The sequence below is a fragment of the Pristis pectinata genome, chromosome 29 (genome assembly GCF_009764475.1).
Source record: "Pristis pectinata isolate sPriPec2 chromosome 29, sPriPec2.1.pri, whole genome shotgun sequence".
NCBI lineage: Eukaryota > Metazoa > Chordata > Chondrichthyes > Rhinopristiformes > Pristidae > Pristis > Pristis pectinata.
Genome location: NC_067433.1, coordinates 3,059,538 through 3,087,445, shown reverse-complemented (window position 1 = coordinate 3,087,445; position 27,908 = coordinate 3,059,538). Strand labels below are relative to the sequence as shown.

General features: G+C 43.7%; 2 protein-coding genes across 4 annotated transcripts in view; one reads left to right on the top strand and one right to left on the bottom strand.

Moving 5' to 3' along the window:
- The window catches only part of LOC127584355 (cGMP-dependent protein kinase 1-like), a 100,033-nt gene extending 94,994 nt beyond the window's left edge, over positions 1–5,039 (top strand). For all 3 annotated transcript variants that reach the window (XM_052041077.1, XM_052041075.1, XM_052041074.1), the window contains exons 17-18: positions 698–764; positions 2,133–5,039. In XM_052041077.1, the coding sequence (XP_051897037.1) occupies positions 698–764; positions 2,133–2,231 (166 nt within the window). In that variant the 3' untranslated portion in view covers positions 2,232–5,039. The remainder of the gene's footprint in view (positions 1–697; positions 765–2,132) is intronic.
- A 94-nt stretch (positions 5,040–5,133) lies between these two features.
- On the bottom strand, positions 5,134–27,412 carry LOC127584203 (voltage-dependent anion-selective channel protein 2-like). Its single transcript, XM_052040800.1, has 9 exons — positions 27,272–27,412; positions 23,741–23,812; positions 14,221–14,270; positions 11,210–11,362; positions 9,878–9,930; positions 7,932–8,159; positions 6,851–7,001; positions 6,372–6,429; positions 5,134–5,637 (listed from the first exon to the last, which is right to left on the bottom strand). Exons 2-9 carry the CDS (start codon positions 23,805–23,807, stop codon positions 5,546–5,548), a joined length of 852 nt encoding a protein of 283 aa, XP_051896760.1. The 5' UTR covers positions 23,808–23,812; positions 27,272–27,412; the 3' UTR covers positions 5,134–5,545.
- Between the last annotated feature and the right edge of the window lie 496 nt (positions 27,413–27,908).

The window sequence follows — 27,908 nt, the reverse complement described above, 5'->3', positions numbered from 1 at the left end:
GGCAGGCACCCAGTTGCACGAATCCCATTTCATTCTCCCCAAATTCCCATTAACCCTCCCTCCCCCACGACCCCTGATTCTACCACGCACCTACACACTGGAGGCAATTTACAGCAGCCAATTAACCCACCAACCTGCTCATCTTCGGGCTGTGGGAGGGAACTGTAGCATCAGAGGAAACCCACGCAGTCACAGGGAGAACATGCAGACTCCAGACAGCACCAGAGATCAGGATCGAACCCAGGTCATGGAAATGAGAGGCAGCGACTCTACCAACTGGGCCACTGTGCAGGCAGTGTTACCATTTAACAATTTCTTGGCTACAAGGTATTCAGGAACGACAGGGATTGAAAAACAGAGTTGGGATGACGGTACTGAAGAGAGAATCTAATGGAACACTGGCAAAGGATGGTGTAGTTGGAATCAAAAAGGAACAGAACCCTGGGGATATTGACCAACAAAGTGAGAAACAAGTTCAGGAAAATTGCACAAAGATTAAAAATCTGGAGAGTGTTGCAAATGGAAGGGCTTCAGTTATTCTGACATAGACCAGCATAGCAACAGTCTAAAGGGCATTAATTCTCTGAGCAGCTCACATCGGCTCTAGCTCACTGAGCTAATAACCAGCTCACTCATTCTAACACTAGTCACGCACAGGTTCACTCAGTACAAACATTGTCTGTTTCTTCTGTTCCAGGTGGTTTGAAGGCTTCAACTTTGAAGGGCTAAGGAAAGGAACACTCACTCCACCTATCGTTCAAAGTGTAAGCGATCTTATATTTTAGGTTGGATTAAATTTGTTTCCCTATTAGGTGTGAACATTTTCATTTGAGCTCAACCTAACCTCTGGTCTAATGAGGAGCTCCAGCAACCCCGCGTCTCTCACATCCACAGCCTGTCTCACAGCAACCATATTAACGGGTCTGTTCTTCTGAACATTGACTACCTCACCCGTACAGGTTTCTCACGCGTGTGAACAGCAGCCTCACAAATAATTTGTGAAGTTTTGTACAACCTAATTTTTTGAGCCTTGGGAAGTTAGTGTAGCAGCTAAATTACTGTGTCTATGGACAGCTCAGACACACAGAGCAAGAGATTTCAGAATTCAATGGAGTTTAATTAGCATAAGAGTCAAAGGCATAATCCTAAGGATCAGTATGTGTGGTTCCAGACTGATTGTGAGGACTGCACTGTCCATAGGCAATGATCCTACAACCCTCCTGTGAGTGTGCACATTCAGTTAGCTCCATTCCAGCCTCTCATCCTCCACCTCCGTAAACAAGTATCCCAATTTATACCAAGTCACAGTCATAGAGAGGGAGAGCACAGGAATGGGCCCCTCAGCCAACAGTCTGCACCCATTTGGGATGTGGGAGGAAACCAGAGCAGTTACTGGAAGAGCGTGCAAATTCCACACAGAGAGCACCTGGGGTCAGAATTGAACCTGGGTCTCTGGAGCTCTGAGGCAGCAGCACTAACTACCCTGTCACTGTGCTGCCCTCTTCAGCCATCACCATCTGTGCTGTCTCCTCTTCTACTCAAACACTGCCTCAGTTTTAAACATTACCCGGCTATCGTCCTGCCCCTCTCCACATCTGGAATCTCCTCCAGTCCCACAACCCTCCAAGATCTTTGCACTCCTGCAGCTGCAACTGAATACAGGTTGGATGTGAAATCAATCTATTCCCATATTGTGCTGTACTGTTCTATGATTCCACAGCAGTAACAAACAATCTGCTGGAGGAACCCAGTGGGTCAGGCAGCATCACAAGGTTTCGACCCAAAACATCGACAATTCCTTTCTTCTCACAGGTGCTACTCCACCTGCTGAGTTCCTCCAGCAGATTTTGTCAGCCCAGATTCCAGCATCTGCAGTCTCCTGTGTGTCTATTCCATAGCAGTGTTTTCCTGAATTAAAGGGAAACTCGGGGTGGGTGAGCCAGCCCCCACACCCTTCACTTCAGTTGCCTGGACCATAAGCTTTGGAAATCAATCTCCACTCCAAGATGCCAGTTACAGGCATCTTAACCAAGTATTGGCTCACTTACATGCTCCTTGTTAGTCCTTTTTTGAATGCACTGTTGTCCCTGACTCTCCTACCACATGCCTAAATGCATGCTTCTCCATTCCAGGTGTCTGGGCCCCTGGACACCAGTAACTTTGACACATTCCCTGAGGACACAGAGGAGGAACCTCCCGATGAGGAGTCAGGATGGGATGCTGATTTTTAATTCTGTTCCCTTCTAACTGGCCTGATCTGCTGTGGACACAGAAACGGAGGATGAAAGATGGGGACGGTTCAGAGCAGACGACGCGAGGTGCAAAGCCCGTAACGTGGAGTCGACACTACAGTTCGGACCACACAATGTTTGTAAAGAGAAATAGACTGTAATCCACACATAACTGTTCAGCTGCATACTAAATAAAGGGAAAAGTCAGGTAGGGTGAGTGCTTGTTATTTAAGGGTGCTCCTATTTTATCATTGGAAAACCTGTACAAAATCAGCTTTAGCAGGTTACTTAAACTCTTAACAGCATAAAATAGGAATCAGTCTCACCTGCATTTGGGTGTTATAAGTGCCCTTGAGATTCCAAAAAGATAGGTGCAAATTATAGCAAGTCAACTACACACAGTGAACCTACACACAGTAGGCAAATCATGATGTTAGTAACATGATCTTGAAGCTCTAATCTCTGAGCTGCAAGGTGGTGGTGATCTCATGATGTGCCAACTCCACATATAATCCCTGTGCATCCTCCTCAATGAAACCTCTCTCAAATTACTGAATGGATTTATTGTCTTTTATGATACTCTTTTAGAGACAGCAGCCTATTTGAGCCTTTCCTTATAGTTGGTGTACAGTTGGTGTGGGTTTTTGCTCGTTTGGCTTGTGCAAAGCATCTTCCTATTTTGGTGCACAAGCTGCAGATGCCATTGTGCAAAGAAGCCATGCAGTGGGCGAGGGAGCAGGGCCACGTGTGGTGCTCTGGAACTCTGCTCATTTCTATGGGTTGAGGCCACACAAATGAACAAAACTTTCCACCAACAGGGTTAGCATTGAAGGCCAGCCACTGGCAATACACATTTACCAAAACCCTTTAACTGTCAAACTAGAGCAATAACCAGAAATTTTAAAATATGTTTAAGGTCATCGACCTGAAACTTTAATTCTGTTTCTCTCTCAACAGATGCTGCCTGACCTGCTGAGTATTTTCAGCATTTTGTGATTTTACTTTTAGCCTCTGGTTTTGATTTCAAAAGCCAAAGAAACTGGAGAGCCAGGGAGTGTTATCAGTGCAAGGCCACAAGTACAAATTCCTGCAATGTACAACCACTTCATCCAATTCAGATTGAACTTTGCAACAGCAGGCACCAATCTTTGTAGATCCAGATCATTTCTCATTGTGTGCCTGGCTTTCTCAATATGCTGAATTAACGTTTCAGGTCTGAGAACTTTCGTCAGATCATTGTGTTTCTCTCTCCACTGATGCTGCCTGACCTGCTGAGTGTTTCCAGCATTTTCCATTTTTATTTCAGATTTCCAGCATCTGTGGTTTTTTTTTTAAATTTTCATTTGTTGATAAGCTTCAAAGCAGCTGAGATCCAGGGACCACTATCCTATATTGTAGAGGCTTTTCCCTTCGACATAAAATTACTGCAAAATTTTCAGCTCAATCGATTTGTCAGAAGTCCACTTCTAATGATCTATCTGAAAAGTTAACCATCTGAGAAGTTTCTCAGCCCAATAACTATTGAGTAATTCCCATATTATCTGATTAACCACTTCTACTTAAAACACAAGAAATAAATGTAGTTTTATGCACTGTTTACAGGTATTGTTGGGTGAAATAATGGTTCACACATAGTCCCATGACTCAGGTTGGCTGATCTGAGCCAAGGTACAGTAACTGGGCTCTTCAGTTTGCAAGGGATAGGCAATCAGAAGAGGGGCCAAAGCAAATAGCCCCTGTTGCAGAAAGCCACCCACTGAGGCAAAGATGACAGCATGTTTTGTGAAGTTAGCACCTTCAGGAGAGGTGACAGGAATACAAATCCCAACAGTCGTCAGGAAGACTTTGACAATGATGCCAAGGGTTTCTCCACCACCTCCCTATTCCATACATGGCTTCCATTAACCACCTTGTACAACAAAGACAGCAAATGCTGGAAATGCTCAATGGGTCAGGCCACATCTATGGAGAGAGAAACAGAGTTAACGTTTTGAGTCAAAGACCTTTTGTCAGAACTGAGAAAGAGACAAAAGAAAAGTGTTAAACTGCAGGGAAGGTGGGAGAGCACATCCTTCGAAGATAAGGTAGGCCAAGCCTTTCTACATTATCCATGTCAGGAACACTGGCTCTACGGTTCTATCCAATCACAGGAACTATTGGTTCCAGGGATTGCCTTAATAATCTGAAGAACATGAAGACAAAAGGGGATATTAGGTCAAGAAATCAAAGGCTTGGTCACAGCAGGCCTTAAGCAGCAACTTTAATACAGAGGGATTTAAAGAGAAGTAGGGAGAACTTCCACACCAGGATTACGAGAGACCTTTTGACCTGAAGGATGAAAGTCAATATCAAACAAGTTCCCAGAGAGTAGTGGACTCTGCCCGATATATCACAGGCACATCCTTCCCTACCATCGGTAGTATCTACAGGAGGCACTGCCTCAAGAAGGTAATATCTATCATCATAGATCCCCACCATCCAAGCCATGCCAACTTCTCGCAGCTACCATCGGGCAGGAGGTACAGAAGCCTGAAGTCCCACACCACCAGGTTCAAGAACAGCTCCTTCCCTTCAACCATTCGGTTCTTGAACCAAACTGGCAAAACCCAGATCACTACAGTTTAGCAACACTGTGATGATTTTGCACTAAAATGGACTTTGTCTTTTTGTTTTAATTGTGTTCTTTCTTGTAAAAATTGTGAATAATTTATGTTTTTCTTGTCAATGCTGCTTATCTGATGCTCTGTGCCTGTGATGCTGCTGCAAGTAAGTTTCTCATTGCACCTGTGCACACGTGTACTTGTGTATCTGACAATAAACTCGACTTGGCTTGACAATGGGTGTGGACAGTGGTGGCGCACAGCAACAGAACTAATGACAGAACCTCCAACAGGGCAACAACTGAGAAACTCAATTATTTCCTTTTATTTTCTTTAAATGTGTGCTTCACCACAGTGATTCAAAAATGGCCACGACGCTCTTTACCACAGACACAAAGAAAAGATAAATTATTGGTTGTGACTTAGCGTATGATTCGAAGCTGACTTTTGGGGAAATAATTTAGAATGCTAATAGCCAGCATGATACAACCTCCACGTGCTGTTGACTGGGAAATCAATCCAGTACCAAGGACTGAGACCCAAGCTTCCCATTTCCCAGCGGAAGAGGTAGGTCGGCAGGATCAGAAATCAGTCAATTAAGGCCAAATATTCTCATGATTCTTCTGCGCCTTGTCCATGGAGGGGTCATTTTACTTTGAAGATTTTTTGTATTTTAGCAGCTAACCCGAAGTTGCTACAATTCTCTCCTCAGAACTATGCTTCAAGCTCAAAGCCCATACCGACCTTGTGACCCCCAGCATGGATGTTCTTTGCATCAATCAGTCCAGATAGTGTCAACTTCACACCTGTGGCAGGGAGGGAGGGGAGACAAAAGGGGGAGAAGGGTCAGAAGTACCAGGCATGCACATTCGCACATTGTAGTCTATAACATTCCCTTCATGGGATCCTCTGTCTGCACATACATTAGGCTACGTGGGCCGTGCTCTGCATCCCATTACTCTGCACAAACACAACAGATTGTGTTGGTCACAATAACCAGAGGAGGACATTTTACTTTGGAAATAACCACACATTTCACTCTTGTTCAGGCAGCATAGTCCCCCAGTTAGACTGCTCAGGCACTGAACAGCGCACACACAACAAGCAATCTGTCTCATGTCCAACCCTCACATCTACCCAAGTTGCCCACAATCTTTTCTATCCAGCTTCAATTAAGCAAGCAGCACAGTGATTCACTGCTACAGGCCTCAGTCCCTGCAATAAGCAGCCAGGAATGTATTATGCTTGATTTATAATATTGTAAATTCATAGCTTGTTAATCCCAGTAAAAATTGAGAAGAGAATTCAGCTCAGCTGTGAAACTACTCATGGCCTGCTATACATTGTTAAGGTGCACAGACTTTGATAAGACAGACAAGTGGGTGAAGCTGTAGGTACCACCTCCCTTTGTTCTAATGTGAGAACTTGCAATCTTAGTCGACACCACCGTGTCATTAGAGCAGGGCACAGATCACAGAGCTACACTATTAGTGAATGGTATTTTGAACACACGGATGTTAAGATGGGTGTCTATACATACCTGGTCTGAGGCTGTGAGTGTATCCCAGTCCAATCAGGGTGGAGTTATTCACTTTGGCCTAAAGCAGAACAAACACAGATTTAACCCAAGGGGACAAACTGCCAGAGTAACAGAGGGAAAGATACTGTTATCATGAAATACAGTTTTTCCTTTGAACCCACTTTTGTTTTTACTTCACAAATTTTTAATCACCATTTAATTTTTACTCCTCCATGGGCTATTTTCAGTTTAAAACTAGAATAAGTGAATCAGAGACACTTCTAGGCAGTCATTCCTTCTGCCTTCTCTTTGAAAGAGTAACTGAATTAGTCTCATTCTGCTTACTGTCCGCCCATAATTGTGCTTATTTTCTCCCTTCCAATTTATCCCAGGCACCAGAGCATCCACTTATAGTTAGAACCAGCTTTTTCTTGTCTGTCCTTGTCTTAATGCCAGGCTGTAAACGTCCACCAACTATTAAAAGCGGGGACATTACTCACTGATATGTAGACGTCTTTGTCTATCTGGTACTTGGTGGCAATTCCAAAGCGAGTGTTGTTGCTGCCAGCAGTCCAGGCAAGGTTGACTGCAGTCTCCACCTTGTCATTCACTTTCTGGTAGATGGAACCTCCAAATTCTGCACCATCGTTTCTGAGAGACAATGAGGAAAGGAATTCTAAATGAGCAGCACCCATTGTATTAGCAACAGCAGAAAAGTGATTCCAGAAGTCTAAAGGTATGGCAATCTCCTAAAGATGAATTCACTAATATCTCCAAAATGCCAGTAATACCTAGCAAGACCCATTCTCCATAGGTTAATCTGGTGCAACCATCATTTTTGACCTTTATGTTACTGTCCACTGGCACAGCAGTCAGGAAAGGCTGCTTCAGGCTTTTTGTTGAAATGCCAGTGTCCTGTAGGAAAAGATGTGCAACTGGTATCTCAGAAGAGACATTTAGACAAGTATATGGATGGGAGAGGGATATAGGCTACACACAGGCAAATGGCACTAGGTGAATTAGACAATTTGGTTGGCGTGGACAAGCTGGGTCTATTTCTGTGCTGTCTGACTAACTTCACTCTTTTGCAAGCTTTGAGGTTCGGGAGTCAAGAACTGGAGGGCAGAGGTTTAGGATGAGAGGGGAAAGATTTAATAGGAGCTCAAGGGGCAACTTTTTCCACACAGAGGGTGGTCTGTACATGGAACGAGCTGTCAGAGGAAGTGGTCGAGGCAGGTACAATAACAACATTGAAAAGACACTTGGCCAGGTTCATGGATAGGAAAGGTTTAGAGGGATATGGGTCAAATGCAGGCAAATGGGACTGGCTTAGATGGATACTTTGGTCAGCATGGACCAGTTGGGATGAAGGACCTGAAGGCATTAGAAAGGAACTCTGACATAGCTCCCATGGGTTTACATGTAAAGCTCCCACACGTACAAACCAGAACCTCAACTTTCTCCTTGTTCCCAGACACAGCAGAATGACTGAGCAGACATGATGTATTCTTACTGGAAGTGATGTTCAGCGAGTAGACTAAACCTTGAACATTATCTGTCCCCATTCTCAGGTGTACTTACACATGGGTGTGTAACTGGAAATCCCCAGCCCGGTAACCCAAAGAGAAGTTGTTCTGTGCCAGCTTGGACTTGGCAGTGTCAAAGGCCATTTGGTGCCCGATGAGCCAGCCCTCATACCCAAAGACCGCTGCAGTGTGGATGGTGGGACCAGCAAAGTCAAAATCTATATCACAACCCAAGTTAATGTAGTCTCGCTTGTAGGCAGTCTTCAGCTTTCCACTCTTCTTTCTGCAGGCAAAACATAATCCACATTACTTACATTATGTACGTTATAACATAGACCTAGCAGTAATTAGTGGTCCTGGACAAGGTTCTGAATCTCCAGTTAGGTGGAGTTCCGCAGACACTTTCCAGCACACCAGCCAGGAGCCCGTTCTACATGCCCAAGTCTTAGCAGAGCACAAGACCATAAGACGTAGAGCAGAATTAGGCCATTCGACCCATCGAGTCTGCTCCACCATTCGATCATAGCTGATTTACTTTCCCTCTCAACCCCACTCTCCTGCCTTCTCCCCGTAACCTTTGATACCCTTACTAATCAAAACTATCAACCCCTGCTTAAAATACACCCAATGACTTGGCCTCCATAGCCGTCTGTGGCAATCAAATCCACAGATTCACCACCCTCTGACTAAAGAAATTCCTTTCCATCTCAGTTTTAAAGGAGGTCCTTTTATTCTGAGGCTGTGCCCTCTGGTCCGGGACTACTGGAAACATCCTCTCCACGTCCACTCTTTCCAGGCTTTTCAATATTCGGTAGATTTCAATGAGATCCCCCCTCATCCTTCTAAACTTCAGAGCCATCAAACACTCCTCATACATTAACCTTTCATCCTCAGGATCATTCTTGTAAACCTCCTCTGGATTCTTTCCAACGCCAGCACATCCATCCTTAGATATGGGGCCCAAAACTGCTCACAATACCCCAAATCTGGTCTGACCAACACCTTATAAAGCCTCAGCAGTACACCCTTCAAGCATCAGCTGATTTTCTGTCCATGGACAGCCTCAAAGCATTAAGCTGGATCCTGTTTTATCCCAGTCACACACATCCTTGCTGGGTAATGGGATAATCATCAGGAACCTGCCTGGCATCTGAACTCTGCTGCTGTAAGGCCTAGGGTGGAACTTTACATTCACTTCTATGCTGATGGCTCCCTTTAACCCAGTGAATCTGATTCCTGGCCTCTTATGGAAGCCTCTAAATTGCACTCGCATCAGGGCTTCCGCCTTATTTGAGCTTGCTCACTGGCCTGCCCTCGGACATTGACAGATGCAAGTTTTTACTTAATTCTGATATGACTGCAACTTCTGACTTAAAGCTTTACAATGATTCTGTACAATTTCTACATCACAGAAAAAGCCCTCAGGATCCACCAATGATGCCCAGCAGTCAGTTAAATGCTTTCCATGCAAGCTCTGTCCACCAGTCTCACTATGGCCAAGGCACAGTATTTAGGTTGAACTAGACTCAATCTTCACCACTGCAGCAGCTTTGGGGATGGTTCTTCTCAGCTACAATGCTTTCAGTAAAAACACAAACTCCCAATTGAAGGATTACCCGAAACCATGTAACAACCACTGCAGAAAGTCTCTATTAATCCAGCAATTTCAATTTAATTTCCCTTGGTGTTCTGTTAGGGTGGCCATGTCCATTAGCAATTTCTGAGAAAATAAATTCTTCACCCAATCACATCACCAGCGATTTTGGTGTTTAACAGGGTGTGGGGAGGTGGGGAGGGACAGACAGACAGATGGAGTCTGCATGTTCTCCTTTCTCAATCTGAGCTTCCATAAAGTTTTGTTAAGCTCACCAACCTTTAGGGAAATAAACAACATTCAGCATTACTCATTGATGGGAAGAGTACTGCTAACAGAGGTAGCAAATTCAAGGATTGAACACCACCCTGTGCACCCTGCCCTAGTCAAAAAAGTCCAGGCTTTACCCTGTGTTTGGTACAAATGTTGTGTCAAAGGTCAACTTCAGTCCTTTAGCAAGCTGTGGAAAAAGCAAACCAACAGAGATTTAGTGCTTTATACGTATTGAGATTAATCAATCAAATATACTACCTGTGAACAATAATTATCACAAGCGGCAGATGTGGGGATTGAGTTTTGAGAACCTGTGAAGACTTGCACGTCTTAATTTTCTAATTCATGCACCAGAGGAACAGTCTCACTCTCATAACCTCACTCCGAGGATCCGAGTGCATAATTACGGCTGGCAATCCAATGGAGTACAGGAGAGCTGCACTCCCGTAAGTGCAATGCAGCAACGGCAAAGACAGTCACGTTTGCCATCAGCATCTGGTTTCCTAGCATAGGTACAGGGTATCGCTCTACTCTGCCCCATTAAGCACTGCCATGAGCTGGATAGAGTGAACAAAGCTCCCTCCACTGTTTCATTCATGTTAATGAAGGCACTGTGCCAAGATAGATTTCCCCATTTCCTCCAAGTCTCCTAAGACTTGTATTGCCAATTAGACAGCATGCAGCAATGATCTGGGTTGAGTCACCATCACTAAGATTCAATGCCCATTTCACTTCACAAAAGAACCCAAAGCATCTCTTAGGCAGGTGATAAGAAAGCCATAAATAAGAATTTGACTTATTGCCAACACTCTGAAGTGAATAAACAAACCGATAACGTTAACAGGCTGCAGTGAGACGCAAATTACTAAAATACATCAGTCAGCAATCACTGAATTAATAGAAGTGTTTGACAGTTAACACAAGCTGTGCCTAACAACGGGAAACAGTGGTCTGAAAAACATCTATACAGATGAGGGAATTTTCTATCACAAACAATTGCTGAAGCAACGTCCGTTAAGGAAATTAGGCAGTTGCTTGTTCAGTTGCAACATTAAAAGGTTACAGGACTAAGCAGACAAACAAAACCATACAAATTGATCATGTGGAAAACAAGTGGACAAATAGATCATTTTAGTGAACAACTTACCAGTGCCAATTGTCTTTATACCTTGGGATTGTGTTTGCAAACATGCAGACTAGTCAACAATAATAGTTTTATCATACAAGGCTTATCTTGATATATCCTGCAGTGGACATGTCAGACAGCCCTGCTTCAGAATGATCAAGATTGAAAGGAACCTGATGCAATTGCATGGGATTCATTTTAATCTTGGGTTAATTCAACGGACTCTGTACAAGACTATTCACAATTAACAATGAGTTGATAATCCAAGAAGTTTCCTTTCTACAGATCTGTGTCTCCGGACCCACCTCATTCTATAATGCCTGTATTTTGCACTACGTACCTGATCTTCGATGGTGACATCAGCAGCCACAATGTTTTCTGTAGTCCACTTCTCAGTGAAGGTGATGCCATAGTCCTTCATTTTATACTTGGTTTCCAGGCTGCCTGTGGCTTTACCTGTGTCGGTGTTTGAAGTCCCAGAGGTAGTAAACTCCTAAAAGAGAACAGAATTTTCAAATCCTTCCTTTCCTCTCAGCATCTCACTGCTAGTGCCTAGGCAAATATGGTTTAGTTGTTAACATAGTTTAAAAAAAAATTCCAAATTCCAACACTATCCCACAATTCCACCACAGAGAATTAAAGACCAAAAGTCAGAAGCAACCTTTCAGTAAACAGAAGACAACAGGCACAGTAAGTGTGTCAAGGTCTCTACCAAAGTGTATTTGGTAAAGATCTTGACAGCCAGTCAAGTTGCAGCTCCACGTGCACCGAGACTCCTCCAGTAACTTGTTCAATTTGCTCTTCTTCACAAGTTAATGTGAACTGTTATATATGAATTTGGGTGGGGTGGGGGGGGGCGGCAGAGGGGATGTGGGGGTGCACAGCTCATCTACAGGAGGGGCAGGCACAAAGAGAGCCTGCAGACAGGGACAGAGAGAAAAGTTGTTGCTCTGCTAGGAAGTCCTGACTAAGGAAGAAATAAATCTTACAGCCGGGCTCGTAGGTAGTCCCACTGAGACCAAACACAGGAACAAAATAATTGAACAAAATAACTGAAAGATAAATAACCAAACTGAACAAAACAATCGAACAAAATAATTTAATCAATTTTGAACAAAATTCCCAAATGCCTCTAGAAACTCACAAGCCAATCTGGGAATTATGGGCTGCAGACTGGTGGGACTTTAATTCTTTTGCATTCTACATGATGAAGCGGCACAGATAGCAGAGCTGTGGCCTTACAGCTCCAGCAACTCAGGTTTAACCCCGACCTCCAATGCTGTCTGTGCAGAGTTTGCACGTTCTCTGTGACTCTGTGGGTTTGCTCCGGGTCCTCCACTTCTCTCCCGAAAGACCACATGCAGGTTGCTAGGTTAGTTGGCCGCTGGAAGTTGTCCTGAAGTGCAGAGGTAGTGGCAGAATCACAGAATCTACGGGGGAGTTGATGGGAATGTGGGAAGTGTAAAATGGTATTAAATCTAATCAGCTGCTCAAAAAAGAATGCAACTGGAACACAAAAGTCTGAATAAGCAGCAGCACTGAGCTCCTGCCATGAAATAGCATACCTACAATAATGAAATCTTTAATCACACCTATAGTGAAAGGTTATATGCAAATAAGAGAGGAAGCCAATCATTCTCTGATAAAGCACTCCCAAAAAAGTCCTATCAATCAGCCTTTGTAACGTTTTCAAAAAGCACTTCAATTCTCATTTCTTCCTCTTCTGAAAAAACAGCTTCACATGGTAGACAATCTAAACAATACTTAGTTGCATGTCATCACTGCACATCCTCCTGCCTCACCTTGCCCCAGGAATGTCAACAGAGTTATCCGGATGCATCACGGCTTGGTATGGCTACTGCTTTGCCTGAGACCATAAGAAACTGCAGAGTTGTGGACACAACTCAGCGCATCACTGAAACCAGCCTCCCCTCCATGGACTCCGTCTACACTTCTCACTGCCTTGGTAAAGCAACCAACATAATCAAAGACCCCACCCACCCCAACATTCTCTCTCCTCCCCCCCCCCCTCCCATTGGGCAGAAGATACAAAAGCCTGAAAGCATGTACCACCAGGCTCAAGGACAGCTTCTATCCCGCTGTTATAAGACTATTGAATGGTTCCTTAGTACGATAAGATGGACTCTTGACCTTACAATCTACCCATTTGGCCTTGCACCTTATTGTCTGCCTGCACTGCACTTTCTCTGCAACTGTAACCCTTTATTCTGCATTCTGTTGTCTTCCCTTGTACCATCTCAATGTACTGATGTGATGAAATGAACTGTATGGATGGTATGCAAAACAAAGTTTTTCACTGTACCTCGGTACATGGGACAATAATAAACTAATTTACGAATGACATAACATACTGAACACAGCAGCACAAGCAGAAGACCAGAAGGTCACAACATTGGTTACAGCAGAAGAAATTAATCAAATATTCTTCAAACCCAGACACCGTGCCAATTAAATGTCAAAAGGGGAAGACAAGGGGAAAAGGGTGCGAGGACACACATGGATTCAGCAACACTATCTTACCATCTGATTGCACAATCCAGCACAAGCAAGGTCAGGCAGCAGGAGAGGGAAAGCAAAGAGGGGAAAAAAGTTCGTTAGAATTCAGCTGCAAGATCAAGCATCAATAATACTGACAGCTAACAGATGGGACAGTAGAATTGAGTACTACCAGAATTCAAGATCTGGACATACAACAGGGCTTTGTTGAAACGGGGCACAAGATTAACGGGAGGCTCCATTTCACCAATCCCATCCAGCTATTTCAGCCTGTTACAGTTCTGAAAGTGTCGTCAAACTTCAATAACTGAACAGCTTATTGTGGAAAGGTTTCAAAGAATCATGAGAGCAAAGACAGAGTACATCAGGAAAGGCCTCTGCAGAAGACCATTCACAAAATCTACTGAGGTTATTTCTGGTTCAGTTAATAAACCAAATTAAAACCATTTGATCCAAATTAACTCTGGTTCAGTTCAACTTGTCCCATTTGTAACAACTTTAAAGCATTAATATTTATGCAGTCTGCCAGATCGCCAAGTCCACAAATGCCTTTGTTACATAATCCCAATTCTGTCTCATTCACTTCCTCCCAGGTCTTTCTTAATGCTGTTCCGTTAGCACCTCAAGATATGCAAAGCTGTGACCTGAAGTAATTCTTCCTGCTTGTGGAGTAGTGGACAAAGATCATAACCACTATCCCATCCATTACCAAAACGTCTATGCCCCTGATAATTCCAGTGCTTCTCTTCGAACACTGCTGCCCTTTGCACAACATTACATTTGACTATTCAGAAACAGACATGCCCCAACTCATTGCTTCTCTATTACACTCACCACTCCAGTCGATGATTTGGTCTTGAGATCCAGCTTCACTAAACCGAATCCTAATGAATGAGAACAGGAGCACTTTAGAATGGACAGCACAGAAAACACTGCACCAAGCCCTCTACATTATTAGCAAAATTCTGAAAATATTAACCACAAGGAAACTCCAAAAAAACTATACTTTTCCAGGAAGAAATTAAATCCAGCAATCTTTGAAATATAAAAATCAAAACTACCCTACAGAAAAGTGCAAGTGTGGACACACATAACAGGGAGATAATGTGATGGCACAGAGTTGTATTTAGAAGTATTTTCATCTAATTATATCACTAATTGAAAGGAGACATACATGGCATTATAATTATGTCAGAACAGTATGCAAAAGAGATGTTGTATCTTTTCTCGTCATGGCCCTTGCACCTTCACTGTCTACCAGCATTGCATGTTCTCTGTAACACTATATTCTGTTTTTCCTTTGTACTATCTCGATATACTTATGTATAGAATGATCTGTTTGGATGGCATGCAAAACAAAGCTTTTCACTGTATCTATGTACATGTGACAATAATAAGTCAATTACCAAATAATCATTTCCGTGAGGTTAGGGAGAAGATTCCCGCATTCACAACCTTTCAACCATGACATGGAATACGGCTTCACAGAAGGGGATAAAAATACTAAAAGCAGCACATTCACTGGATGGATGTTTGAATGAAAATATTATTGAAATATCACTTGATCCAATACAACGAACAACATGGTTTGTGCTCAATCTTTGATTAATTCTCACAACCTGCCACCACTTCTGCTGACAGCCCTACCCTTAGCTGTACTTCAATTCTATCGTTGCACTTCTCGATAGGTATTTTAACCAGCTGCAGTGATTCAAGAAGGTGGCTCACCTTCAATCAGTGCAATCAGGAATGAGTAATAAACGCTGGTGATGCTCATAATGCCATGAACGAATTTAAAAATTGCTCTCTCCACATACAAACCAAGTTTGGAATGCAGTTTTGAACCGTTCAGCTATCTTTTCCACTGCTGAAATGAATATTACAACTGTTGAAATCCCGATAATAATATTACACTGCTCTTACTGAAAGTAACCAACTCTCTACTAAAATCTACTACACAACCCAGGCCAGGTTTCACTGCCTCGATAGTTAATCAAATTTTTGCCAAATGCACTTCTTGGGTTCCCCGTTTACTTCTCAAATCACTACAAGAGCAAATCAGAGCAAGGCTGATACCAGATTTCTCACATCATTCCCACTCTCCACCCCCCCCCCCCCCCCCACCTCACCTGGATTTACCCATTACCCGCCAGTTCCTGCTCCTTCCACTCCCCCCACCCTTTTATTCTGGCTTCTTCCCTCTTCCTTTCCAGTCCTGATAAAGGGTCTCAGGCTGAAACGTCGACTGTTCATTTCCCAGCTTGACCCACTGAGTTCCTCCAGCATTTTGTGCACGTTACAGCATCTGCAGTCTCTCGTGTCTCCATGATACCAGATTTAATTGTGTGAATTATTTGATATCACTCAAACTGACTTGTACACCAAGCTTCAGACTCAAGGGCTCTTTGCAAAAAAAAAGTTACTGTTACTATGTAAAGAATCATTGCATCAGCACCATTGGCACCAGCAAAGTTCAGATTATGTAATTGAGTTATCTCATGTGGTCTTAAACGAATGTATTCAAATGAGTGCTTCTGCTGTCACCAATCAGCAGCACGCCCACTATCCTGTCCAAATTAACGCTCTTGCCTTTCCCTCACTCAAAGGCCATAACGAGCTTCTGCGACAGTGCTTAGAACCAAATGGTGGCAGGAATACAGAGTAGTAAACCCTGACAAGACGGCACTTTCCTGATGCTGTGTTATCTGGTATGGCTTGAATTTCTGGGAGGACCCATTTGCAATCTTCTTCCACCACCATCTTCCCCCCCCCACCCCCATTTAAACTTTTGAACAAAGAGTAATTGGTAGTGTATGACTTGGCAGAGAGGGCCTTCAAACAAACTGCAGTGTCTTCACTAGATGATCACGAGCTATTGATCGGATTCCAGATCAATCCACTGAATTAAGTAGGTGGAGAACATAGACACCTTCTACTTTGTGTCACTGGAGAAAACAAAAGGGCCAGGATGGAAATAAAGGACCACTGACACTTTACAACAATACAAGGCAAGATATTTATTTATTTAATCCTTTTAGAAACACTGAGCAACTTGAACAAAAATGATGGTCCTAAGATCACTTCCAATACTAACTGCGATGTTGCCCTTGTTCCAATCCATAAAGCTTTGCTCTTCCAATTTTAGAACATAACCACTGTCTACAATGTTCAGACATCGGTTTGTAAAGATTCTGATGTTCCTATTTAAAGCACTCCCAGCCCCACCTGCATTTCTTTACATTAGACTAACACCTACTTTTGCCTTGCACCACCTTCCCACTATCTGCAGTACTGTGCTTTCATTTTAGATATGGAGTTACAGAGTCAGAACAGCACAAAAATGTGCCCTATGGCCCATCATATCCATGCCACCTGTCATACCATCTACACTAATCCTGTTTACCCACATCAGGTCTGTAGCCTTCTATGCCTTGTTGATTGAAATACTTGTCTAGTTGCTTGTTAAATGTGGTGGGAATGTCTGCCTCTAGCACCTCTTCAAGGCAGTGCATTCTAGACACCAACCACCCTCTTGTGGGAAAACTTCCCCTTCAGTTCTCCTCTAAACTGATTTCTCAAATTACACTTATGACCCCTTGTCTTAGACACCCTATTTCATGGGGAAAAAAATTATCTACTCTACCCACCCTCTTCATAATTTTACACACCTCTATCAGGTCACCCCTCAGCCTCCTCCACTCCAGATAAAACAAACTCAGACTCTCCAGTCTCTTCTTACAACTGAAATGCTCCAATCTAGGCAATATCCTGGAGAATTTCCTCTGCACAATCTCCATCACAATCACATCCTTGCTGTGTTGTGGTGACCAGAACTGCAAACAATGCTCCAGGTGTGGTCTCACCAACCCAGCTCTTATGTTCTATGCCGCAGCCAATGAAGGCAAGTAGTCCACATGCCTTCTTCACCACCTTATCCATCTATGCTGTCACTTTCGGGGATCCATGGACTTGGGCCCCAAGGTTCCTCTGTTCATCAGCGCTTCTTAGGGCTGTACTGTTTACTCCAAACATTCTCCCCTTGTTACCCCTGCCAAAACGCATCATCTCACATTTGTCAGGATTAAATTCCATTTACCATTGTTCCACCCAACTTTCTAGCTGATCTACATCCTGCTGTCGTTTTAGACACCCCTCCTTGCTATCCACCAACACCACCAATTTTCATATTGTCTGCAAACTTACCCATCATACCTCCTACGTTCAATCCAGGTTGTTAATATTTATCACAAACAAAGGTTGCAGTATCGATCCTTACGATATACCACTGGTCACAGACTTCCAACCAGAAAAGCAATCCTCCTCCACCCCACTTTCCTCCTACTACTTTCAATTTTGGATTCAATTTGCTAGCCTGCCCCGGATCCCAGCTTATTATGCAGGACCTTGTCAAAGGCCATCTAACACCTTCCCCTCACCAATAAACTTAGTTACATCCTCAAAAAAAAATCAAATCCAATTTGGAAGACAGAATTTCAATGCTGACAGGAAAGTAATGCTGACTATCCCTAATCATTCCTGCCTTTCCAAGTGAAGATCAATTGTTTCCCTTAGGAATTTTTTCCAATACCTTCACTGAAAGACTGACTGGCTTGTAATTTTCAGGCTCATCCCCACTCGAATAAAGGAACAACATTTGCCCTCACCCAGTCATCCAGTTCTTCACCCATGGCTAACAAAGACGCAAAATGTTCATTAGGATCTTTCCTTTGTCTCCTATAGTAGCCCAGCATAAATCTCTTCAGACCCTGGGGATTTATCCACCTTTATGCATCCCAAGACATCTAACACCACCCCTTTCTAACATACTCCAGAATATCACTGTCCCACACCCTGAGCTCTCCTTCTATGTCCCTCTTCTCTATGAATATAGATAAGTAATGTCAGGTGTTGCACCTTGAGAGATCAAATGTAAAGAGACAGTACACTGTTAATCACAAGACCCTTAATAGTGTTGATGAGCAGAGGGATATTGGGGTCTAAGTTCATAGCTCCCTGAAAATGGCTACACAGGTTGATAGGGTGGTAAAGAAGGTATATGGCATGCTTGCCTTCATTAGTCTAGGCACTGAGTTCAAGAGTCATAGAACACAGAACACTACAGCACAGGCCCTTCGGCCCACAATTTTGTGCCGACATTTTATCCTGCTCTAAGATCTATCTAACCCTTCCCTCCCACATAGACACATAAATGATAGAAAACTAGGGGGCTATCTAAGAGTCTCTTAAATGTCCCTAATGTATCTGCCCCCACAACCTCTGCCAGCAGTGCATTTCACGCACCCACCACTCTGTGTAAAAAAACTTATCCCTGACATCCCCCTTATACCTTCCTCCAATCACCTTAAAATTATGTCCACTCATGTTAGCCATTGTCGCCCTGGGAAAACGTCTCTGACTGTCCACTCAATCTATGCCTCTTACCATCTTGTACACCTCTATCAAGTCACCTTTCAACCTCCTTCTCTCCAAAGAAAAAAGCCCTAGCTCACTCAACCTATCCTCATAAGACATGCTCTCCAATCCAGGCAGCATCCTGGTAAATCTCCTCTGCACCCTCTCTAAAGCTTCCACATCCTGTCTATAATGAGGCGACCAGAACTGAACACAATACTCCAAGTGTGGTCTGACGAGAGTTCTATAGAGTTGCAACATCACCTCACTGCTCTTGAACTCAATACCCTGACTAATGAAGGCCAACACACCATACGCCTTCTTAACAACCCTATCGACCTGCATGGCAACCTTGAGGGATCTATGGACGTGGACCCCAAGATCCCTCTGTTCCTCCACACTGCTAAGAGTCCTGCCATTAACCTTGTATTCTGCCTTCGAATTCGATGTCCCGAAGTGGATCACTTCACACTTATCCGGGTTGAATGTCATCTGCCACTTCTCAGCCCAGCTCTGCATTCTATCAATGTCCTGTTGTAATCTACAGCAACCTTCTACACTATCCACAACACCACCAACCATTGTGTCATCAGCAAACTTACTAACCCGCCCTTCCACATCCTCATCCAAGTCATTTATAAAAATCACAAAGAGCAGGGGTCCCAGAACAGATCCTTGCAGAACACCACTGGTCACCGACCTCCAGGCAGAACACGCTCCATCTACCACCACCCTCTGTCTTCTATGGGCAAGCCAATTTTGAAAGTCAGAAAGTTATGCTGCAGCTTTATAAAACTTTAGTTAGGCCGCATGTGGAGTATTGTATTCAGCTCTGGTCGCCCCGTTATAGGAAGGATGACGAGGCTTTGGAGAGGGTGCAAAAGAGGTTTACTAAGATGCTGCCTGGATTAGAGGGCATATGCTATAAGGAGAGGTTGGACAAACTTTTGTTGTTCTCTCTGAAGTGGCAGAGGCTGAGGGGAGATCTGATAGAAGTTTATAAGATTATGAGAGGCATAGATAGAGTAGACAGCCAATATCTTACCCCAGGATTGAAATGTGTAATAACAGAGGGGATGCATTTAAGGTGATAGGGGGCAAGTTCAAAGATGATGTGTGGGGCATTTTGTTTTTACACAGAGTGGTGTGTGCCTGGAATGCACTGCCTGGGGTGGTGGTGGAGGCAAATACGATAGGGGTGTTCAAGAAGCTCTTAGATAGACACATGAATGTGAGGGAAATGGTAGGATATGGACATTGTGTAGACAGAAGGGATTAGTTTAGTTGGGCATTTTATTACTAATGTAACTGGTAAGGCACAACATTGTGGGCAGAAGGGCCTGTTCCTGTGCTGTACTGTTCTATGTTCTAAGTATTCATTTTAGACATTTAATACACCCCATGGCTCCAAGACCAGACTGTCCCTTTGGTCTACAAGGGGATCTACTCTTTCTCTAGTTACTCTCTTCTTCTCAATACACTCATAGAATGCCTTGGGATTCACATTACTCTTGTTTGCCAATGGTATTTCATGGCCCCTTTATGCCCACCTAATTTCCTTCTCAAGTACCCTCACACATTCTCTATATTCCTCAAGGGACTACAGTTTTCAGTTGCCTATACCCTTTTCCCTTCATCAACTCAACATCTCGTTTTCCAGGTTTCCCTAATCTTGCCATCCTTACATTTCACTCTCACAGGAACATGTTGGCCCTAAACTCTCACAATCTCCCTTTTAAGAAGCTCCAACTTGTAGGACCGTATTTTACCCTCAAGCAATTGCTCCTAATCTACCTCAGCAGGTCCTGTCTTATGTTATTGAAATAAACCCATTTAGGACACGAACATGCAGACCATCCTTATCCTCCACCATAACCACATTGAATTATGATCACTATTCCCAAAATGCTCACCCACCACTTGCCAGCTTCATTCCCCAAGGTTGTCCAGTAGAGACCCTTCCCTGGTATGTCCATCTATGTATTCTCTAGCATAACTACCCAGGTTATGACTATCATATACATACCTCCAATCAACTCAACCACGAAAAACTTAGTGATCACTGAGTATATTGTCTGCAGTGAGAGAACTGGAATCAAATTCAGCATGAGCAAGTGTGCAAGAACTTGAAACTGCCTTAAGCTGATATGTGAGCACCTGCATGGCTCTGTGGAAGCAAGTGGTCTCATGTATGTCTGCACTTCTGAAAGGTGCTTAAGCCAGGCTTCCAATAATAAAGTGCTAATTAACACTAAGGCAATCTCACAGGTTGGAAGATAGAATGCCGTGAATAGGAATAAATGGGACATTAGGGGACAAGCACCCAAACCACGTTAGGATCAAGGAAAAATGCCACAAGAGCCCCTTTCTTCCAAACACACACAAAACAGTGAATTCTGATGAACACAAAAGTACATAAGTTAAGCAGTGAGAAAATAGGTGCATCACCATGCAAACATAGAATCTAGGTAGAGGAGGCAGTAAAGGGCAGAGGAATAGATGAACAAGCAATTTACAAGTCTATATACATTAATTTATAATGAGCAAAATCGATCAGAGGCAAATGCTTTCCAAGCTTCATCAAGAACAGGAAACTGCCAATTACTGCTTCGATCTCACGTTGTGCTCCATTTCGCAGCCCGTAGACAAAGTCCACAAGTGAATCAGACTGGTTTGCTGCCACCAAGCAGGACAAGAATAGGGTGGATTTGGATTTTTCGACTGGGCAGATGAACTGATTGAGGCATTTAAAACTGGGAAGGCAGAAGGGAAAGAATTCTTCTCTCCAAAGGAAGAATTCAAACAAGTGAATAAAACATTAAGATTTTGAACTAAATGCTCAAAAGCGAATAATGCTCACTCATAGTGAATGTGAAAGTCAATGCCCAGAAGGCCAAGTGTAAAGTCATCTGAGGCATTTCAAATGAAAATACTGTAGGGAGCGAGCACAATGAAGTGGAGGAAGGGCAAGGAAATCACCGAAACAGGCCTACAGCAGATGCCATCTTCCTGGCCCTACACTCAGCTCTGGAGCATCTGGACAGTAAAGGCACCTATGTTAGACTATTGTTTATTGACTACAGCTCTGCCTTCAATACAATAATCCCAAGCAAGCTTGTCACCAAACTCCAAGACCTAGGGCTCAACACCTCCCTCTGTCAGAAAGTCAAGGATCCGGTTACAAACAGACCGCAATCAGTGAGGATAGGCAGCAATACCTCCGGCACGATTATTCTCAACACTGGTGCCCCACAAGGCTGAGTCCTCAGCCCTCTACTCTACTCCCTATGCACTCATGACTGTGTGGCCAGACTCTGCTCTAACTCCATCTACAAGTTTGCAGATGATACCACTGTTGTAGACCATATCTCAAATAACGATGAGTCGGAGTACAGGAAGGAGATAGAGAGCTTAGTGACATGCTGTCATGACAACAACTTTTCCCTCAATGTCAACAAAACAAAAGAGCTGGTCATTGACTTCAGTAAAGGGGGCGGTGTACATGCACCTCTTTACATCAATGGTGCTGAGGTCAAGAGGGTTGAGAGCTTCAAGTTCCTGGGAGTGAAGATCACCAACAGCCTGTCCTGGTCAAATCACGTAGAAGCCACAGCCAAGAAAGCTCACCAGCGCCTCTACTTCCTCAGGAGGCTAAAGAAATTTGGTTTGTCCCCTTTGACTCTCACCAACTTTTACCGATGCACCATAGAGAGCATCCTATCTGGATGCATCACGGCTTGGTACGGCAACTGCTCTGCCCAGGACCGCAAGAAACTGCAGAGGGTTGTGGACACAGCCCAGCACATTACGGACACCAGCCTCCCCTCCTTGGACTCTGTCTTTACCTCTCGTTGTCTTGGCGAAGCAGCCAGCATAATCAAAGACCACACCCCCCCCGGGACATTCTCTCTTCTCTACTCTTCCATCAGGTAGAAGATACAGGAGCCTGAAGGCACGTACCACCAGACTTAAGGACAGCTTCTACCCCACTGTGATAAGACTATTGAACGGTTCCCTTATACAATGAGATGGACTATGACCTCACAATTTACCTTGTTGTGGCCTTGCACCTTATTGCACTGCACTTTCTCTATAGCTGTGACACTTTACTCTGTACTGTTATTGTTTTTACCTGTACTACATCAATGCACTCTGTACTAACTCAATGTAACTGCACTGTGTAATGAATTGACCTGTACGATCGGTTTGTAAGACAAGCTTTTCACTGTACCTCGGTACAAGTGACAACAATAAACCAATACCAAATGATCAAGATGCCCATCCTAATGAAATGTAGCTGGCTCAATGGACAGAATGGCCAATTCTAGTTCTTAGAACATGGATTAAGTTTCTAAGTGAATTGGCTGCAATCCATGTACTAGTGTAATTTGTGTTGGGTGGCAAGCTAGGGACAGTGTAGATCAGAGTTACCCAAAACAAGGGTGAGGAGTCACTGTCAGTGAAAGAAAGAAATAAAGACCCGATTAGTAAATTCAGAAACCCAAGCACTAAGATGAAATGAATTTCATTAACAAGGAAGAGAGAGTGAAAACCACAGCCACACAGTACACAGAAGTAACCTGAAGAAAGATCACTGATAATCAACTGATTTATCAAATTACTTTCCATTCCAAGGCAAATTAAAGCACACCTAAACCAAAAATAAAAAATTCAAGTCATGATAGTATTTTAAAATCAAAACTTACTTGAATACTCTTACCATAAAAAACACATGAACAATTGCTTCAACTGTAATCAATAAATGCTTTATTAGATGCAAAGTATTTACATATTCAAGGCATGTTATAAAAATAAATCAATTTTCTTTGTTGTGATGAGGTGAGGTGCAATGACAATCCCCAATCAATTTGCAGAAGCATATTTATAATCCAACTCTTATATAACCTTTGGAACAAGTTCTTAACTCAGATAAGACACCTACCATATCCTTTGTTGAATAGGTCCCTGCTGGATTTCCCAAGGTCTGCGTATGAAGGTGGCACAGACATCTTGCCTTTGGAAAGGAGATACAACCATTATTCAGGTAACAGAAATTCAACACAATCAGACAATTTCTTATCCTCCCCAAATCCCAGACCAAGTTTCTTGCTGCGAATGCTGAGTTTATCATTTGCCACAATAAGCCCCAGAGTCCACATTAAACAAACTTTGACCAGTTTCCAACAAGTGACCAAGTAACCTTAATGAGGTACTTTAAGCAAGTTACAGTTTGCTAGGTACTAATGCTGACTGCTTTAAATGGCACGACACTTTTCATCAGTTTCACAATGATACAAAAAGATAAACAGTGAAAATTAACAGTCAACCAAGAGAAGATAGGATGCTTGAGTCAATGTTCCAAAGGGAAGAGTATCCAAAACACTCACAAATGTCTTCTAGATGCTAATCCTCTGGCTGCACACCTTCTAGCCTCATGCTCATTTTTCCTTATGACACTGGGAAATAACCATTTTGCTCTCTTTGCCAATTTTACATTCACACTGCACCTTCACAAATGCCATTTCTTTGATAACTTATAAAACACAAAGGCAGATCCTGTCTGACCAATCTGATTGAATTTTTTGAAGAAGCAACCAGGTGCATCAACAAGGGTAGATCATGGACTTTGGTAAGGTCTTTAACAAGGCCCGACAGGGGAGACTGATTCAAATGGTTACAGCCCATAGGATCCAGACAAATTTGGCAAGCTGGATACAAAACTGAATTTGCTCTGGGTGGCAAGGCAGGAACAGAGAGTGATGGTAGAGGTTGTTTTAGTGATTGGATGCCTGTTATCAGAGGTGTTCCTCAGGGATTGTTGCTGGAACCCTTGATGCTTGTAATGTATGTGAATGATTTGCATCTGGATGTAAGAAGCACAATCAGAAAGTTCACAGAAGACACAAAGATTGGCAGAGTCATGGATAGTGTGGAGTGTAGTCTTAGGCTATGGGTAATATCGATGTGTTGGTAAAATGGCAGTAGAGTTCAATCCAGATAAATACAAGTTTGTGCATCTTGGTAGAACAAATGAGGCTAGGACATAGACCATGAATGGTAGAGTCTTAGGGAGTATTGCTGAAAAGAGGGACCTTGGAGAATGTCCAGAGATCCTTGAAGATTGCAGCACAAGTGGATAACTTGGTTAAGGTGGCATATGGGATACCGGCCTTCATTAGTCAGGGTACTGAATATTAAAACAAGGACCTTATGCTGCAACTTTTATAAAACTTTGGTGAGGGCACAGCTGGAGTACTGTGTGCAGTTCTGGTCACCTCACAATAGGAAGAATGTGTTAGCACTGGAGAGGGTGCAGTGGAGATTCACCAGGATGTTGCCTGGGATGGGGCGTTTCAGTCATGCAGAAAGACTGGAGAAGCTAGGTCTGTTCTCCCTGAGGTAGAGATGGTTGAAGACACACAATTCAGGTATATAAAATTATGAGGGGTATAGACAGGGTAGACTGCAGGCAAGTTTTCCCTGTTTCAGAGGTAGATAGGACATAGGTTTAGGATAAGGGGGAAAAAAAGAACAGAGGGGACCTTTTTCACCCACAGAGTGGCAAGTATCTGGAATGCACTGCCCAAGAGAGTGGTTGAAGTAGGGTCACTAACAGCATTTAATAGATCTCCAGATGAGCAATGGAATCACCTAGGCATGGAAGGGTATAGGCTGACTGCTGGGAGGCAGGATTAGTGCAGATGGATACCCATCTAACATGGATGTGGTGGGCTGAATGGCCTTTTCCTATGTTCTACCTCACCATGACGCTATAGTCTGGAAGTCTACAGACACAATATCAATTGTATAACACTCATCAACTCCAGCCAAAAGATTTGGTTGGTCAAAAACTTCTAAACAGGCCTATGTCGTCTTTTTTATTAACACATTTTTCTGATAAACCAATTAAGCAGAGCCAAAATGAGTTAAGATTTTCCTTCCACGTAAGTCCAAGAGGCCTCTGGTGACTATTTTTGCAATCTCCCTGTCATCTGGTAACTCCCCAATAATTGCCAAATGAAAACAAAGTGCTCGATCATACAGAATCTGTGGAAAGAAAAACATTCAACCGTCCTAGACGTTCTCTTTACACAGATGCTATTTGACCTGCTGAGTTTTTCCTGCATTTTCTGTTCTTATTTCAGATTTCCAGCATCTGCAGTTTTGATTTTGATTTTCACTTTCACTTAAGAGATGTCACCATAATTGCTTCCCTCAGTAACCCGAGTGAATATGGACCAGGTGAACTTTCAATTCAGAACACGACAGAGCTGTAATTACTTTTTTAAAAAATCATCACACAATTTCTGACTGTGTTAAAATAAATTTACACAATCATTGTGCTTAAATAACTTTGTTTCGGTCCCTCCTCTCAATAGCCAGAGGCAAAGTATGAATTTCACACCATCCAGATGAAGGATCTTGACCCTAAATATCAACTGTCCATTTCCCACCATAGATGCTGCCTGAACCACTGAGTTTCTCTAGATTTTTATGTGTTGTTCCATATTCCAGTATCTGCAGTCTCTTGTGCCTCTATGAATTTCACACCACACCCTCTAAAAATCTTCCTTTTGTCCCCCAAACAGGTCTCACCCTTAATCTAACTAGCATTTTACTATTTAAGTTGATTTTCACTTTTGGATTTTTATGTTATCGATAATCATTTCTCATACTTTCACTTGTTGCTCATTTTTTCAAGTCTCTGTATTTATGCTTTCAGCAAACCTTGACTGCAAAGCAGCTTACTAATAGTTAAGGCCACAAGAGACTACAGATGCTGTAACAAGCAAGCTGGAGCATCCGGATGAAGGGTCTCGACTGTCCATTTCCCTCCAGATGCTGCATGATCCGCTGAATTCCTCTAGCTTCTTGTTTGCTGCTTACTAGTCAGCGGAAGTCTCCACCACCTGCAATGGACCTCAGAGTCACACAAGATTCTTAGAGATTCCTCACTGGGTTGAAATCCTGCTTCTCCCTGTCAAACAAGAGTGTGAATGCACCCTCAACACTGCAACTGCTCAAGACTGGGGCTCGCCCTGACTTTCTGAAGGGCAATTAGGACTGGGCAATACTCATTAAACCCAATAACGAGATGAATAGTGCGGGATGAGGGGGAGGGAATGGGATGAGGGGACAGGAGAGGAGGGGGGGATGGGGGGAGATGGGGGATGGGGGGAGATGGGGGAGGGGGGGATGGGGGGGATGGGGGGAGATGGGGGGAGATGGGGGGGATGGGGGAGATTGGGGGAGATGGGATGAGGGGGGGAGGGGATGAGGGGGGGAGGGACAGTCTGGGCCGCGGATCCCCACCCTCTGCTCCAAAGGCGGGGCTCGGCCAGGCGAGGAGCCCCGGGACCCAGGCCCGGCCTGCCACACCATTGCACGGCCCTGGGTGCTTTACTCTGCGCTGCCCGATCGTTCGTTCCCTCCCGACCCCGGACCTCCCGACACCCGCCCGCCGCCTCAATACCTCTCTCCGCTCCGCGCTGACCGACCCCGCCGCTCCGAGAGGGCAACGTGAAGGAGACAAGCCGCAGCACTGCGCCTGCGCCCGAGAGCGGGGACCGGCTCGGCGCATGCGCGAGGATCGTGAGCTGGAGCACGCCGACGGCACTGCGCAGGCGCCCTAAACCTGCCCAGCCCCTCCCCTCTCCCGTCCAATCCCTCATTCCCATGATGCCCCGGGAACACCAGCCCTTAATAAAACTTTCCTTAAATGTCGCAACTCACTTGGATTTCTTGCAAATTGCACATATCCTGTAAAACTTCATACAGCAACTACCCACATCCAGTGGCATTCAGTTGCCTCTCCACAAATTTAAAGTGTAGCTTATATTTATAAATAGAGCTAGGCTTCAAGGATTAATAATCTCAGTTGTTAGTAGATTGCAGTTATGACACCTTGGTTTTAAATTAAGCGTTAACATTACTGAATGTATTGAGCAAATGACGCTAAGAATGTAAAACATTTTGCACTGTGTATATATTTTTAATTATATATCCAGGACATCTGACAGAGGCGGTGCCTCAAGCAGGCGGCACCCATCACTAAGGACCCCCACCATCCGGGACGTGCCCTCTTCTCGTTACTGCCATCAGGGAGGATG

What these genes read in the sequence shown, in the direction of transcription:
- LOC127584203 (XM_052040800.1), bottom strand. Translation starts at nt 23,807, where the DNA reads ATGTCTGTGCCACCTTCATACGCAGACCTTGGGAAATCCAGCAGGGAC. An exon ending in ACATTTGTACCAAACACAGG is followed by an intron (nt 8,160 to 9,877) that starts GTAAAGCCTGGA and finishes TTTTGCCTGCAG; the next exon opens with AAAGAAGAGTGGAAAGCTGA. An exon ending in CACTCACAGCCTCAGACCAG is followed by an intron (nt 5,638 to 6,371) that starts GTATGTATAGAC and finishes TCCCTGCCACAG; the next exon opens with GTGTGAAGTTGACACTATCT.